This window comes from Hesperophylax consimilis, chromosome 22, assembly GCF_061612785.1.
Source record: "Hesperophylax consimilis isolate HC1 chromosome 22, BYU_Hcon_1.0, whole genome shotgun sequence".
In the NCBI taxonomy this organism is placed as follows: Eukaryota; Metazoa; Arthropoda; class Insecta; order Trichoptera; family Limnephilidae; genus Hesperophylax; species Hesperophylax consimilis.
Window position 1 is genome coordinate 2,147,827 of NC_142857.1, and position 15,151 is coordinate 2,162,977.

The following is a 15,151-nucleotide window of genomic DNA, read 5'->3' on the forward strand; positions in this document are numbered from 1 at the left end:
AATAAAAAGAATTTGGCATTCTCAGACTATAAAAATATTACCATTCGTTATTTCGGCTACTGGCATTATACCTAGCTCTCTAATTAAAAATTTAGGCGTATTAGATCTATCAAAAAAATTATATATAAAGATGCAAAAGTCGGTCATTTTGAATACATGTAGGATAACAAAAGATTTTTTAAATATTTATGTTGAGGGATCAGTAGGATTTATAGGCTCCGTTAGAAGTTCTACCGAGCCGAACCCTCTGATATGAAAATATCTGGAGTCGGTGAATTATTTTCCTATTTGATCTCTGGTGAGTTGACGTGTTGTTCTTGTATTGTTTTGTATTTATTTTGCTTATATAATGCACTTACATAATGTTGATTGACTAGATGATCATTTGTGGAAAAGTGAGTGGAAGGGTTAAGTTTTTCCTTTGGGGAAGATTTAACCCGGACAACTAAATCGGAAGTTAAAAAAAATTTATTACATAAAAATCAATAAATTAACAAAAGTGTCTAATACATTATATTCATTAACAAATTACACCTATTAAGAAATTGGGTTAATCTATATTAGCTAAGCATGGAAAATAATATGTCCCTACTTTATTTAAATTACCATTTGTGTATTTTTGATGCATGTCGACTAACAACTAGCTTATTAACTCACTCTGTTTCCTTAATGGGCGAAATCTTCAAATGCTAGGCGAACAACTGCTCATCATCTCTTTGCTAACATGATGCAACGTTAATTTCGATAAAACTAAATTGGATTGACTGGGAAATCCGTAAAACGGGAATTTTTTTGCACTGTGTACTGAATGAACAGTGTACTGATGAATACATAAATATTAACAAACACTCTTCTCTCATTAATCCTCCAACCAAAGGAGAACTTCCACGCAGTACACCTACTGGTCTAACAACAAAAACTCTTTTTCCAGTAATCCTGCCACCCAAGGAGCAACTCCACGCAGTGCATCAATTGATCGCCCTCGGCGTTGAGCGCGGTTATATCGCCGAAGACTACATCCTGCTCGGCCACCGGCAGACCAGACCCACGGAGTGCCCCGGCCAGGCACTGTACGAGGAGATCAACTCCTGGCCGCACTACTCGCCTTGCCCGCCGCCTGTCATCGAGGCTCAGCGACTCCTTCAGCGCGAGCCCAACGCTGTCGGCAACCCGGAAGACGAGTGTCCCGACAGTAAAAAAAATTAGATTATTTTCCCATTAGGGAAATATGTTAAGCGTATCAACAAACACACCGCATTTTTTACAAATAAACTAAGACAAATAATGTGATTTTGGTCCTTCCAGCCGGATATTTTCTTGCGATTTCAAGGGAATGTTAAACAAACCTGAAACAAAAGAGATGTTTTGATTTTGGTATTTAGAGCTGGATTTCCAACAGTATACGAAAATTTGGTCCTTCGAGCCGGATACTGATTTCCAATTTTCATAGTAAAACAAACACAAATGAAATAAAGAAGTTAGGTTAGGTTATTGGTTTTTCGGACTTCCAACTTAGGCAATACATACACTATTACCAATGTGAAAATTTGGTTCTTCGAGTCAGAAATACATTTTCTATTTCAAGAATATTCAATACAATCTAACGAATAAAACCGGATTTTAGAAATTTGCCACTCGAATTTTGATCTTTCGATCCAGATATTGAACAAACATCGAGAAAAATCAAAGTATCGAACACAAAACTTGATTATAATTTTGGATTTTCGACACAAATTCTGGCTGGCTTTGTATACTATTATTACTATGTAATTTAATTATTTATGGCAGCATATTTAATTTATTAAATTCGATTTAAGAATTTTCATATTTCCAGCTTGATTCTGGCCATCATTGACTGTTCACTAATACAAATGTCTCTGGTTAAAAAAAAATTCTTTGGGTAAAATGTAAAAAACTTAATCGAGGCAGAATTAAATTTGACAACTTGGTGAATCAAAAATGATTTAATGAGATACATATTACTTATACTTCACAGCAGATATGTTAACTGGTTTCGTGTAATATTGGTTGTAATAATATTAATTTTGAATAATAAATTTTGTTAAAAATCATTAATTACTAAAAAATCCCAAATATCGACCAAATGTCGATGGTTCCTGATGCGTAGGTTGATCGTGGCTCGTTGAACTATTATTTAGCTGTAATGTGATAAAAACTAAATTAATTAAAATGAAAAATAAACACTTTTTTTGTAGAAAGCAGTCACTTTGTGTTTTAACATATTCATGCAAATAAAACAGTTACTTTGTTTATAACCACGAAATTTTACGTATTTAAATTTTTAAGACCGACCGGTTTCGCTTAGCAGAAGCATTTCAGGGAATAAAATTATTTAATAATTATTATAATAAGTGAGCTTTTGGTTTAATACTGTACCCTTAGCTAAAAGTGAGTTTTTAGTTTAATTTTGTACCCTAAATTAAAAAGTGCTCAAAATTAAAAAGTGAGTTTCAGGTTAATTTTGTACCCTAAACTAAAAAGTGAGTATAATTTCGAACCCTAAAGACGCTCGTGCTAAGCGGAACCGGTCGGTCATAAGTCATAACAAAATAAATAAACATTTAATAATTTTGTGATTATAAACAAAGTAATGTTTTATTTACAAAATATTATTTCATAGCTGATTATCCTCAGTCAGATGTAATACACGAGTTATAAAGTACAAATGATAGTATGATTTTGTGATAGGAATGAATATTATATATTTGCCACTATATTATAAAACGAATAAATACCTCAAATTAAATCATTGTTTTCATTTTATTATTGTGTAAGTTTACATTAGCTAACTTATGTCAGCAAATTGCAATGGCCATGATACCCCCCAATGTAATTTTACACCAGCTATCTTATATCAGCAAATTGCAATGGCCATGATACCCCCCAATGTAATTTTACACCAGCTATCTTATATCAGCAAATTGCAATGGCCCCGATGCCCCCCAATGTAAGTTTACACCAGCTATCTTATATCAGCAAATTGCAATGGCCCCGATGCCCCCCAATGTAAGTTTACACCAGCTATCTTATATCAGCAAATTGCAATGGCCCCGATGCCCCCCAATGTAAGTTTACACCAGCTATCTTATGTCAGCAAATTGCAATGGCCCTGATGCCCCCCAATTATGCCCAATAATTATATGCTGAAACCAACGCACACCAATAAAAAAGTATTTAATTTTAAGAATTGCCTCATGTAAGTGTTACGCAAAAGCAAACAAAATGATTAACTATACTACACAATCTTTCATTCATCTCGTAAGCACTTTGTTATTTCTAAAGATTTGATACGTACTGTTATAATCTTGGCCCTTGCTATAAATCAAACGCCGTTAGCTTTCGGAATAAACACTTGTTTATGAAAATCAACTAAGTAAATTTATAACCAATTTCTTACGCAATTTTGTTTGTGTCTCGTACTTAAAACTATGAAATTTCCCACGATTCCGGGATACTAGAAAAGTGTTTAAACAGGAACAGCTGTTCCTCCATGTACACTCTTAATTTCAACGAAGTACACAGTCTGCACGCTGTTCTTAAGTTCATTATTGCCACTGTCGTAAATATTTTTAATTGAATATTATATTCTAACTTCAATAAAAAGTTATTAAAATTGAAAATCAAAGTTATCATTTCTAGGAACTTTTACCATTACCTAAAGACTATATCATCTACATCTGCAGATCCGGATATCATTACATCTGCAGACGCAACTCTGGAATATTGCTCGCAGTGCGGGAGTTAATATTATTTTACTGCCTCCTCAACCGAGGTTCGTAGCAGTACCTAACATTTTTAAAACGATATGCCGCAAAGAATGCTGGGATTTGTGTTGAGTAGTCGCGATTCATCTACTACTAGCTTCTTAGTTTAATTTTGGAAATTTTTTAAATCGTATGTTAGTAAACTACGTATAATGAATGTATACGTTTTCAACAGAAATATATTTATAATTCAAAATAAATAATAATGTTCAAGCATTAAATCCAAAAGCATAAAACTACTAGAAGAGCTGTTGAAGAAATTAAAAATAATTTTCTTATGTCCACACCTGACACTAATAATAACTAAATTAATTAATTTCTATACCTCCAAGCGGCCTTTTGATGGGCTTCGCCCAATTTATTAAAGTGATAGTAAAGTTTTGCTCCTTTGTATAACTGTAATAACAGAAATTATTAGAATGTGTGTATTTTTCTATAAAATTAAAAACCATTTTAGAACGCTTATGAAATACATGTATGTCGCGTAACTGTGTTACTTTGAAATAAACTGGACGAATGAAAACTAATTTCTACTTTGACATAAAAATCAATTTCTCCTCCCCAACCTGTCAAAGAATTCCTATAATATACAGCATTACCTCCCGTATACCAATATGCCGTATACAAGTATACCTTATACCCTATAATTTTGAATCAAATCGGTTTGAGAGCTCTATTTAAGATATATTTTAGAGTCATTGTAGATATATTTTTATTTATTCATAGTCCCAGCTCAAGTTGTTGAACTTTATAAAGCCAAAAGGAACCAATTCCAAAAATAGCCAGTTCCTTGGAAAAATAATATCGGGCGAACCGTGAAATGAATAGATTTTTTCTATTTCAATTTTTATATTTGACTTTGGAAACAGTTATGTTTTGTTTGACTCTATCTTTTTGATTCTGTTATTCGAAGTTGGAAATTATTCATATTGGAAAATTTTGATCCCGGAAAACAAACATTTTCTAAAAAATTTCTTCTTGGAAAATAGATCGGTAATTTTTTTGAATACATGTAGCTCTTTGATAGATGTGAAGTTTCGTAAATTTATATATTTACAAGGAATTTTCTATGTTGGGTAATTTTGAATTACTGAAAAATGCGGGGTTTAGCTCAGTAAATTGTTCGGGTAGGGAAATTTTTATAAAAACATTTATCTTTTTTAAACAATATGAAGTTTGGAAAATTTCCACGGTAGGAATGTTTTACTTTACTGATTTTTATTTTACATTTTAGCTTAGAAAATTGGCCGGAAATTTTTTATAAAAACTTTTATCGTTTTGAAATTTTCGTTGTTGGGAAATTTATATTTTTCGAAAAAAAATCGAAATATTTTTCGTAAAACGCGTCGGAAAATTTTAAATGCAATTTGGAAAAAAAATAAGGTATATATTTCTTTTTAAATTTAGAAAATGGAAAAACAGCTCGGAAAATTGTATAAAGTTTTTGAAACTGAGAAATTTCAAGTTTTGTAAATTAATTATTTGATCCACGTTTTCTCATCGGGATGTTGAAATTTCATCGATTATTTTTTTAAATAACAGAGGGCGCTGTCTACAACAATCAAAACTGTTCAGGCTTTGAGATTCTAACACTATCTGATTAAACTGTATTATTATTTCCACTTGGAGTACCGTCGATAAGACACGTTTAAAAAAAATTGGGTTCATTATTTATCAAATGCCATTTATTTTACGTGTTATGATTTCGTTTGCTAGGTTCATTTCGTTTCAGGAAAATATGGCAAATATATTCCAAGAAAATAACACAGATGGCAATGGTTATGATGGTTACCACCTCCACAACACCATGATTGCAACCAAATAGTGTGTATTTTTAGTTATGTCTGAAAGACGACAAAACGTAATAAAGTGCGACATCTGTTGACGTTTTTTTGTAGTAATTTGAAGAAAAATACATCGTTTCTATTGCCAAAGCCAATTTTTTAAAATAATATATGTAGTATATTCCCGGCACTTTACAGAGTTGAAGATATACAGTTACAGTATCGCCCTGTTGAAAGACCACCACTCAGAATCGAATCCTTGCTTGTTGACATAATCTATCTATCTGAATAGCCAGGTACCACTCCCAAACCTGCCTCCCTAATCAATTGTTGAATATCCGAGTACCACTTCCAAACCTCCCTCCCAAATCAATTGTTGAATCGCCGGGTACCACTTCCAAACCTCCCTCCCGAAACAATTGTTGAATCGCCAGGTACCACTTCGAAACCTTCCTCCCCAATCAATTGTTGAATCGCCAGGTATCACTGCCAAACCTTCCTCCCCAATCAATTGTTGAATCGCGAAGTACCACTTCCAAATCTTCCTCTCCAATCAATTGTTGAATCGCCAGATACCACTTCCAAACCTTCCTCCCCATATGAGCTGTTCACAAAAGCGAACGAATTGAGTCTACGGGTAATAACTGTTTGTTCGCAAAATCGATCAATTAGCCTGAGGGGTTAATTATATCGTGAAACTGCAAGAGCTGGCGTATATAGTCAATTTCCCTTTAACATTTTCAGTTGGTATATTAATAAATATATTATGTTTATTATTAAAAAATATTTTACGATATAAGACGCATTTGCCCCTTTTCACGTGGTATGTGCGTCTAGGTGACAGCTTTAACGAAAATAATTATATTGAATTATACAGGTGCAGCAAAAGGTGCAGTTTTAAAGAGCCGGTAAATCTCCTATGGTGGGAGTAGGAACCTGGGAGGGGCCTCACTGTATCGGGAGGGTCGTGCCGTTTTCAGTCGTTATCATAGTTTGGTCCGGACATTGATTGCAAATTGTTTTTGCGGTTGCAACTTCTTCCTGTGGGGCTACCCGAAGGAAAATATTTTTTTTAAGCATCGGCCTGACACAATGGAAATTCAAGGATTGAATTCGGGAGGAAATTGCTGCTATAACCTTCGAGGTGTGCCAAAATGCGGCAGCAAACTTCAGAAATCGTCTTCATGTGTATCGCTGCTGGGGGACATCATCTTTCTGAGGTCATCTTCAGGAGCACAAAATGACATGATGCACCTAATAAAATAAAATAAACCCCATCCCTTCAAAACTGCACCGTCTGTTTTGCCGCACACTGTACAATATATAATTGTTCCTGCGCTAAAACTATTTTAATAAAGACATGTATGAACTTTTGTTATAAACCATTTATTTCCCGGACGCAAACTGAATGCATACTTCTTGGCAACTCGATAATTTTTATGCTGCACTTCCCCCGATATTGATATGATCCTTTTGTAAATAAAAAATAGGCCGCGTGCGTCATTTCTCAACATCAACACTATTTGTGTTTACATCAATTAGGCGAATATTATTAGATAATGATGATACATCGCGGTTGATCCGAATCAAGAAAAGTGCGATTGCTAAATTCACGTATTTATATAAGTTATTTACTTGTGAAAGGGTCAACGAGATAAGAATTGGAACGATAAAAATTTCATATATTACGTAAAAATATGAACAGTATAATATATAAATGCATACCATTTTATTCTAGGTATGAGGTATGACTATCTACTATCAAATACAGGGTTTTCCAATAAGAGGTGTTATTTTGAATAGCCCGCTATATCGGTAGATGTTACTTTTGAAGCTGTCATTTTTTGACATTTGACAAGTAGAAACTACGCCATTAATAAAAATGGAACGATTTTTTATGGCCGAAATTGGATGGTACTGATCTGGACAATGTTTACTTCCAACAAGACGGCGCTACGTGCCACACAAGCAACGAAACCATTGATCATTTACGATTGAATATCAAAATAACACCTCTTATTGGAAAACCCTATACCTACTATAGAATAGTTATAATAAATACCATTACGTAATACTATAATTCGGGATTTATTTCAGCGCAGAAATGTTGGTACTAACTACCATATGTATTCCTCTCTGCCCAGAATACTAATGAAGGGAAATAATTATACTGAGTCAGGGGACATTTTAAATTTATTACTAAACAAATACAAAATGATGTAACTGAGGCAGTTCAGTTGTGTATATATTGGCAAGTTTTGTGGATCATTTAAAACATTTATTTCAACAATAGGTACTCCTAAACACATCATGTAAACCTACAAATAGCTGTAATTTTCTGTTTTTGTTTCTTGTGTTTGTATGACTTGTTACATAGCTTTTATCAAATGTAATTTTATTCTTATTTTTTATGTTTCAAAGTATCTGTCAAATTAAAATTATACTACCAACCATGTAAAAGCCCTCTGGGCGTTAAATAAATAAATAAATTAAATAAATAAATAAGTATGTATAATTATTACCTATGCTTTAGTATTAACTAATTTACTAATTTTTTTTTTAAAGAAAGACAAACATTCCCGGGTTACGAATAACCCAACAATGTTTGAAAATCTCCTACTACCACCACAGAAAGCCGAAAATGTTGCTTGTGTTGTGATGGAGGACTTAGCCAGCCGAGGAATCGAACACGCGACGCTCGGGTGAGACCCAAGCGCTATGCCCACTCAACCACTGACCGGTTAGTAACTATGTAGAATGAATAACTTACTATTCATAATATGTAAAAGCCCCTAAAATAAATATACATTCTTTCTATATTCGGTCTTATATGGTCTTAAGATACCCAAAAATTGTAATAACCAAAAAACTCGCAATATGCTACACTAGCGCCTCCTAGTGGCATGAGTTGTGAGGCTTGGTTTACTAGGGATCTAATTTCTACAGCATTCAGTCTACTTTTATCCTTCCTCTGGAAGTTCCATGCCATACATCAGGGTAGGTACCAGCACTCCATTGTGGACTGCTAGTGAGTTTAAAGGGTTTATGGCACTTCATACTAAATCAACCTGTTAAAGACACATTTACAACAAATGAACAAAGCTGTAATACTATGTGCACGAATAAAATTAATACATATATTTATATATATTCGGTGTCTGGAAACTCGTATTACAAGCGGGAAACTGGTGAACCAAAAAACTTTTTTTCACAATCTGCGCATTTGGATAATTTTTTTTTCATCAACTAAAGGGTTAAAATAACTTTTGGAGCCGGGCCTAGCAACCGATTTTTTGACAAATTTTACTCGAAAACGAAAGCTTAAATCAAAAAAGTTTTACTTCAAAATCAACACTAAATGTGGCCACCAGTTTCCGTAAGATAACACAAGGTGTACGATCATTTAAAAGCCAATAATCCGTGACCATAACTGTGACCATACACGGAGAAAAATGATCCTGTTAAAAAAGTGATAGCATGCCAATTTCCTGATAAAATATAAGTAAATAAAAATTTTGCGAGAAAACGTGTTCTTTTCCTAACAAATATCATGGAGGAATGCGACTGTATCCGTACGTCAATATCAATTTCAATACTTGTACTAACACGTGTTCCGCTGTCCTCGTAAAAAAAAAATCGCATCAGAAGGCCTGCAGTCCCGTTTTTAACAGGAAAACGAATAATATGGAGAGATTTTGAAGTATTTTCTCCGTATCGGAACATTTATTAATTTAGAAATTAATCCGCGGGATGAGATAGTAACTAGATTAGAGATACGTGTGGTATTCCAGATTTCGACATTTAATTCAAAACAAATCACTTGCTCAACTCATTATTAAAGATCTGAAAACTGATAAATAACAAAAGAGGATTATTTTAAAAACTTAATGTGATTAACATTAATACGTAGATCTATCTATTTATCTATTAATACGTAGATCATCTGTCAAGATTTTTCATTAGCAGATTTTAATATCAGATATCAGCAACACATAGAAGTCACAACGAATTCAAAAAATAATGTTATAGATTATAAATATATATACTCGTATTAATAAAACTCCCATGGTAAATTTTTCGACGGATGTAATGAACACATTGAACGACGTTACACATCGAGGAACTTTTTTTTTCATTTTTACATTAGCCTCACACAGGAGGCTCTCAGGGAAAAAAATCCCTGATGGTCTATTTCATTATGAGGGATGCTGTGTGGAGGCTGTTTTTTTTAAGGAAATGAGAGAAAGATCTGTTAAAGAAAAAGATCTCCCACAACCAAACTCTCCAAATCCGGCCCGCCACACAATAGGTGAGCAAACGCATCCGCGGCCAAAACTTCGTATCGCACAGACGTACACATTTCACCACTATCAATTACACATCTGCCCTGATGATGGACACTGTAACGTTGCCCGAAAAGTTGGCTAAAGAAGGAGTTAGCGCAACACGGCAGAACACCCCAAAAACAAATAACAAAAATCTTTTACTGTTCTTAAAAACATTGTGAACACGAAACGTATAGATAGAGTATACAAGAATAAATTCATGAAACTAAGTTATTTTTCTTTTTTAAAATGAAAAGATTTTCTAACTAAAGTACTTATTCCAAATACATTAATCATAGATTTCACATAAGAAAACATAATACATACCTACCTTAAATGCTATCTCAAGTGATTGTGAGGTGGTTACGTGATATCATATCACGTCACAGAAATTGAATACTAAACAGATAAAAAGAAATTGGTCTCTTTTTCTTTGTGTTCTTCAATTAATCCTCGTTTTGATCAATCTCATTAATCAAAAAGAAAATAATATTTTTTTCGTATCTAAAAATGACTCAAATGAAACTTCCATGTAAGTACTATAAAGGTTAAACGCGATGCTCGTTATATTCTACGTGTTCATCGATGGCTATTTTTTAATGATAAACTAATGTTTATAAGACAAGGTTTTATGTATAGCACAAAGGATAACAAATAAAAGCAATAATTAGGCGCCTGAAATATCAATACAAATAGAAAATATCTCACGAGTAAAAATAAATGCCGCCAACGGGAATTGAACCCGTGCCTTCTGATGTCCGGTCAGGTGCATCAGAAGATCAATTATTGCTTATAATTATTCATAGATGGCGTTAATTTATTTATTTTATTAAAATACGCTTTTTGCAAGGTATTATTACATTTTATTTGTAAGCGCCCGTACATATGCAATATATGAGTAATTAGTTTTGTCTGTTTAAAAAACTCAATTCTTTCAAGAAAGGCATACAAATACAATATTGGATTTAATTATCGACATAATATAGTATTTGTAAGCCTTTCTCGAACGCATTCAGTTTTAAAACGAACAAACCTATTTATTACCTGGTAAAGTCCAGTTTTTATCAATCTTAAATATAAATAACTTACATCCGTATGGATCCCTCTAGAAACATTTGAGATTTTAGTAATACGTTCATCATAAATTATTAAAATGTGAGAGTCGAACAAACCCCCGTTATTATAGTGTTATGTCGCCTTAACTATGCAATTTGGGTGTGCACTTCTACCATTTAAGGATATAGAGTTCTTTTTTTATAGTTATTTTTTATAATTATTATATAATTTATAGGCAAAGGCAAAGTGTACTAACATCGGGAGGTAAATTCAACATGATAATACAATTTAAAGTTTTAGGGTAGTTTTAAGGTAATAACGGGTTGAATTGTTTGTATGAAAAATGACGTTATTCTAAGAAAAAATATATTTGCATGGGAAAAGAAACAGAAATTTCAAAAAAACTTGTTCAAATTTTTTACTTCTACCATCGTGAGAATGACCTCCAGAAGTTTGTGCACTTATACCCCCGGAAACCCTGCATGTATATATTTCTAAGTTGATGGATGTGATTGATTGTCGTAATGTAAATTGACAGCAACAAAGGAATAGGGCGAGTGAATTAAAACCGGCCCTACAAGACTGTGAACTTATGAAGTCAAAGAAAATAAAAATAAACATGTATTATGTGATGCATGAACAATGGACATGGGACTACAAGACAAGAAATGTATAATGCATTTGAATACTTCGAGGAAAAATCACAAACGCAAAATTGGAACTATGGAGTATAAACCTGTAATATATTTATTACACACGGAGAGAACTTAATGATATAAAATATTGCTAATTTATTAAGAATCTCTTTGTAAAAGAAAGAAATTATTGGTAATCCGGTCAAAAAGAATATATTGATAATTGAAAACAACTTTTGTAAAAAAGGTATTACAACGATCTCGGACCACGTTTTCATAAAAACCATTATATTTTCGCACTTAACCATTTTATATTATCAGGGCAAATGCAGGTGAATGAACACTTGTTCTGACATATTAGTAATGTACTAAAAGTTAACAGGAAATGGTTTGCATATCCCGTTTTATCCGGATTTTAATAAATCAGCAATACAATTTTTTCTCCGTGCAGGAGTTCCAATTAATCATCAAATGAAAAGATTTAAAATTAAATAAGAAAAATTTATCGAAAAAAAGCAATAAGTTCAATATGTATCAAACTTAAAACTAATGCAAATGAAAAAGCACAGGAAACTTGAACATGATAAGCGGAGGAACGATAGAAAAATGACTAGTAATGAAGTATCGGCTAAATTGTAGGAAATCTTAGTGTGGATAAATGACGAAAAATATGACTTAAAATAAAGAGCCTTGAGAGCCAATCTACGCTGAAATCTGAAAATAATGCGTTGCCGCAATACGAGTAAAAACGAGTACGAGTTTTTATCAAACCGAAATAGGCAGAGAGCCCAAATACAGAAACAAAAAATAAATACAACCAAACATTATTGTAAATACAAAACGCACGTGATTCACATAATTACGTAAGAAATAAATTACGTCTAAAAACCCGATTTTAAATTTAATCGATACCTATCTGTGAGCGATCACCAGATGTTGACATTAACTGGAAAAATATTTTCTGCAATTTTATTATCAATACGATCAATGCACGGTTGTCAATTCAACCTCTCGGGGAACATTTACGATAATTTTCTATTTTAAAAAATCAAATTTTTTATTCAAAAATCAAATTTATTTATAAAACCAGGAAAAAGTCAAAATTATAATCACAAATGTATTATTGATTGGCCTCAGAAGAAAGAAAAACAAAGTAAATTGAATAAACTCAGTCTTTTACATTACAATCTCACAAACGAATAAAAAGTCAGTAAGCACTTTGTATTCACGTTAACAGTATTCGAAGAATTCGGCATCCGACTAAAATTTAAGTTTAAAAAGCGAAACACAAAAATCCCTTAAAATTCACTTGTAATGTTTAAAGCTTGAATTAAAAATAGATTAATGAAAATCAAGGAAATGTTAAAGGAGTTAAATATCTTTTTCTTTTTTATTTACTTTAACACTTTATTTTTGATATACAAAATAATGAATGGCCATACATCAATTGAATTTTGAATAAAAATTGAAAACCTGCAGCACAAACACAAACATGAGACGAGGAAAATGAATGAAATAAGACTCCCCTTATAATGTATGGACCAGTGAAAATATTTAGCGATAACCAGAAGAAATTAAATTAGAAGAAGAAAAAAATCAAATTTAAACTTGCGAAAATATGTGAGTGATTAATTCTATTTTTTTTTATTATACCAGCGTTACTAAAAATCGCGGTGAAAATATTATTCGATTGATAAACAACCGTGTACGTGAAAACCTTACTAATAGAGAAAATGAGATAAAATAGTTCATGGAAAGATGTATACATTGCTTAGCCGGCCAAAGAGGGTTGTTTATCTGTTGTAACTTAAAATGGTAATAATTTCTCATCGAATTTCAAGATGTCGTAAAAACAAATACTATTTTTGGGTAAAATTCGGTTTAGGGGAGTCACTCGAATAACCGAAATTCAACTTGATTTAGACTAATTTAGGGCTGGGGAATCCGAATCTGTAAGAATTAGGTGGGAGTCGGCACTATTAACTGAGTTATAGGGTCTTGAAATTTCGTACGCGATACATAGAAACCAAAGATTCGGATTCCCCAGCCCTAAATTAGTCTAAATAAGTTCAATTTCGGTTATTCGAGTGACTCCCTTAAACCGAATTTATTCCCTATTTTTTGAAAACAATGTCAAATTACAAGTATTTGTATTTGAAAAATACTTTAACATTTAAAAGTGCAATATTTTAATTTCAAACATGAAAAAAGGCGATAAAAACCTACCACAAACATTTTTAATAAAATCATCGAAAATTTTCAAGGTTTAAAAAAACACAGTTTCTTTATTTAAAGCGTTTACAAGAAATCTGTCACGTCACTTTTTATCTAGTTCATACAAAAATTATTTTAAAAAATTAGAACAAATAAAAAACATTTTGGATTGATTTTGGCACAGAATAAGCGTTTTTTTTTAAATTTGTATGGACCTACCTACACATGCATGAGGCATTAACGTTATTAAAAAAACATCACTTTCATAGATTTTTATTAAATTCACTCGGTAAAAGTCAACTAATAAATAAAATGTCTGAAATAACCTCGTTTTTTCCGATAATATAAAACTAAATCACAAAATGATATTATTAATGGGTTAAAGCTGACGAAATTTAACACAAATAATAGTAAAAATTATACTTATATAATAATGAATTGCACATAAGAAAAGAAATTATGAACAAAAATACGATTTGAATAATGGGTTAAAGCTGACGAAAAATAACACAAATAAAAGTAAATATATTGAATAATAATAAAATAATAAATTGGTCATAAGAATAGAAAGTATGAACAAAAATACGATTTACAACATTGTGATACACACATCACAAATCACAAACAAAAACTGTCATATTTGCCGGGAAACACGCGCATGTATACAAAAATGAATGTTGGCAGTCCCGTAAACATTAATAGAGACGATGGAGCTAAGCTCAATAGTTCTTGATATCCGGTAATTGACGGCTACACCAGAGCTAAACGAAGAAAACCACTTTAAATAAAAAATGATACGTTAATGTTAGCTCAGAGGGTTGGAGCTGGCAACACGGTATCACAACCTCATACATAAGCTCACATTTTAACACAACCTCAAATAACACATCTGCCCTGATGATGGACACTGCAATGCTGTCCGAAACGTTGGCTAAAGAAGGAGTTAGCGCAACACGGCATAACACCCCAAAAACAAATAACAAAAAAAAAATGGAATTCCAGTTTAATATTACTATTTTACGGACTTTTTGGTTATAAAATTGTTTAATCCATATAAAGTAGTATAAACCTGTCGTACTCCACAGGTTAAAAATTATCGGCTCGGCAAAAACACAATATTAGATTTCAAAGAACAAAAAACCATCAAACAAGGCTTTACATATTATAAATTATAAACAAATAAAGGAGTTAAAAACATGGTAACTGTCAATGCTGTGTCGTAACGTTTTTTCCGCTTTTCCAGAACCAAAAAGCAAAGCCAATTTTTTTTTGAGTAAATCAGATATCTTAAAATAGCACAATGCTTGAAATATCTTAGCACTTCTTCGATATATATAATCTTCGGGTTTTGC

General features: G+C 32.3%; 2 protein-coding genes across 4 annotated transcripts in view; one reads left to right on the forward strand and one right to left on the reverse strand.

The window, feature by feature from the left end:
* Positions 1-2,767, forward strand: part of LOC149412610 (peptidoglycan-recognition protein LB-like) — a 42,657-nt gene extending 39,890 nt beyond the window's left edge. For all 3 annotated transcript variants that reach the window (XM_089645544.1, XM_089645543.1, XM_089645545.1), the window contains exon 4: positions 932-2,767. In XM_089645544.1, coding sequence (XP_089501670.1) covers positions 932-1,206 — 275 coding nt within the window. In that variant the 3' untranslated portion in view covers positions 1,207-2,767. The remainder of the gene's footprint in view (positions 1-931) is intronic.
* The window catches only part of LOC149412609 (trichoplein keratin filament-binding protein), a 223,230-nt gene that overhangs the window by 101,126 nt on the left and 106,953 nt on the right, over positions 1-15,151 (reverse strand). The gene's annotated exons all lie outside the window — the stretch shown is intronic.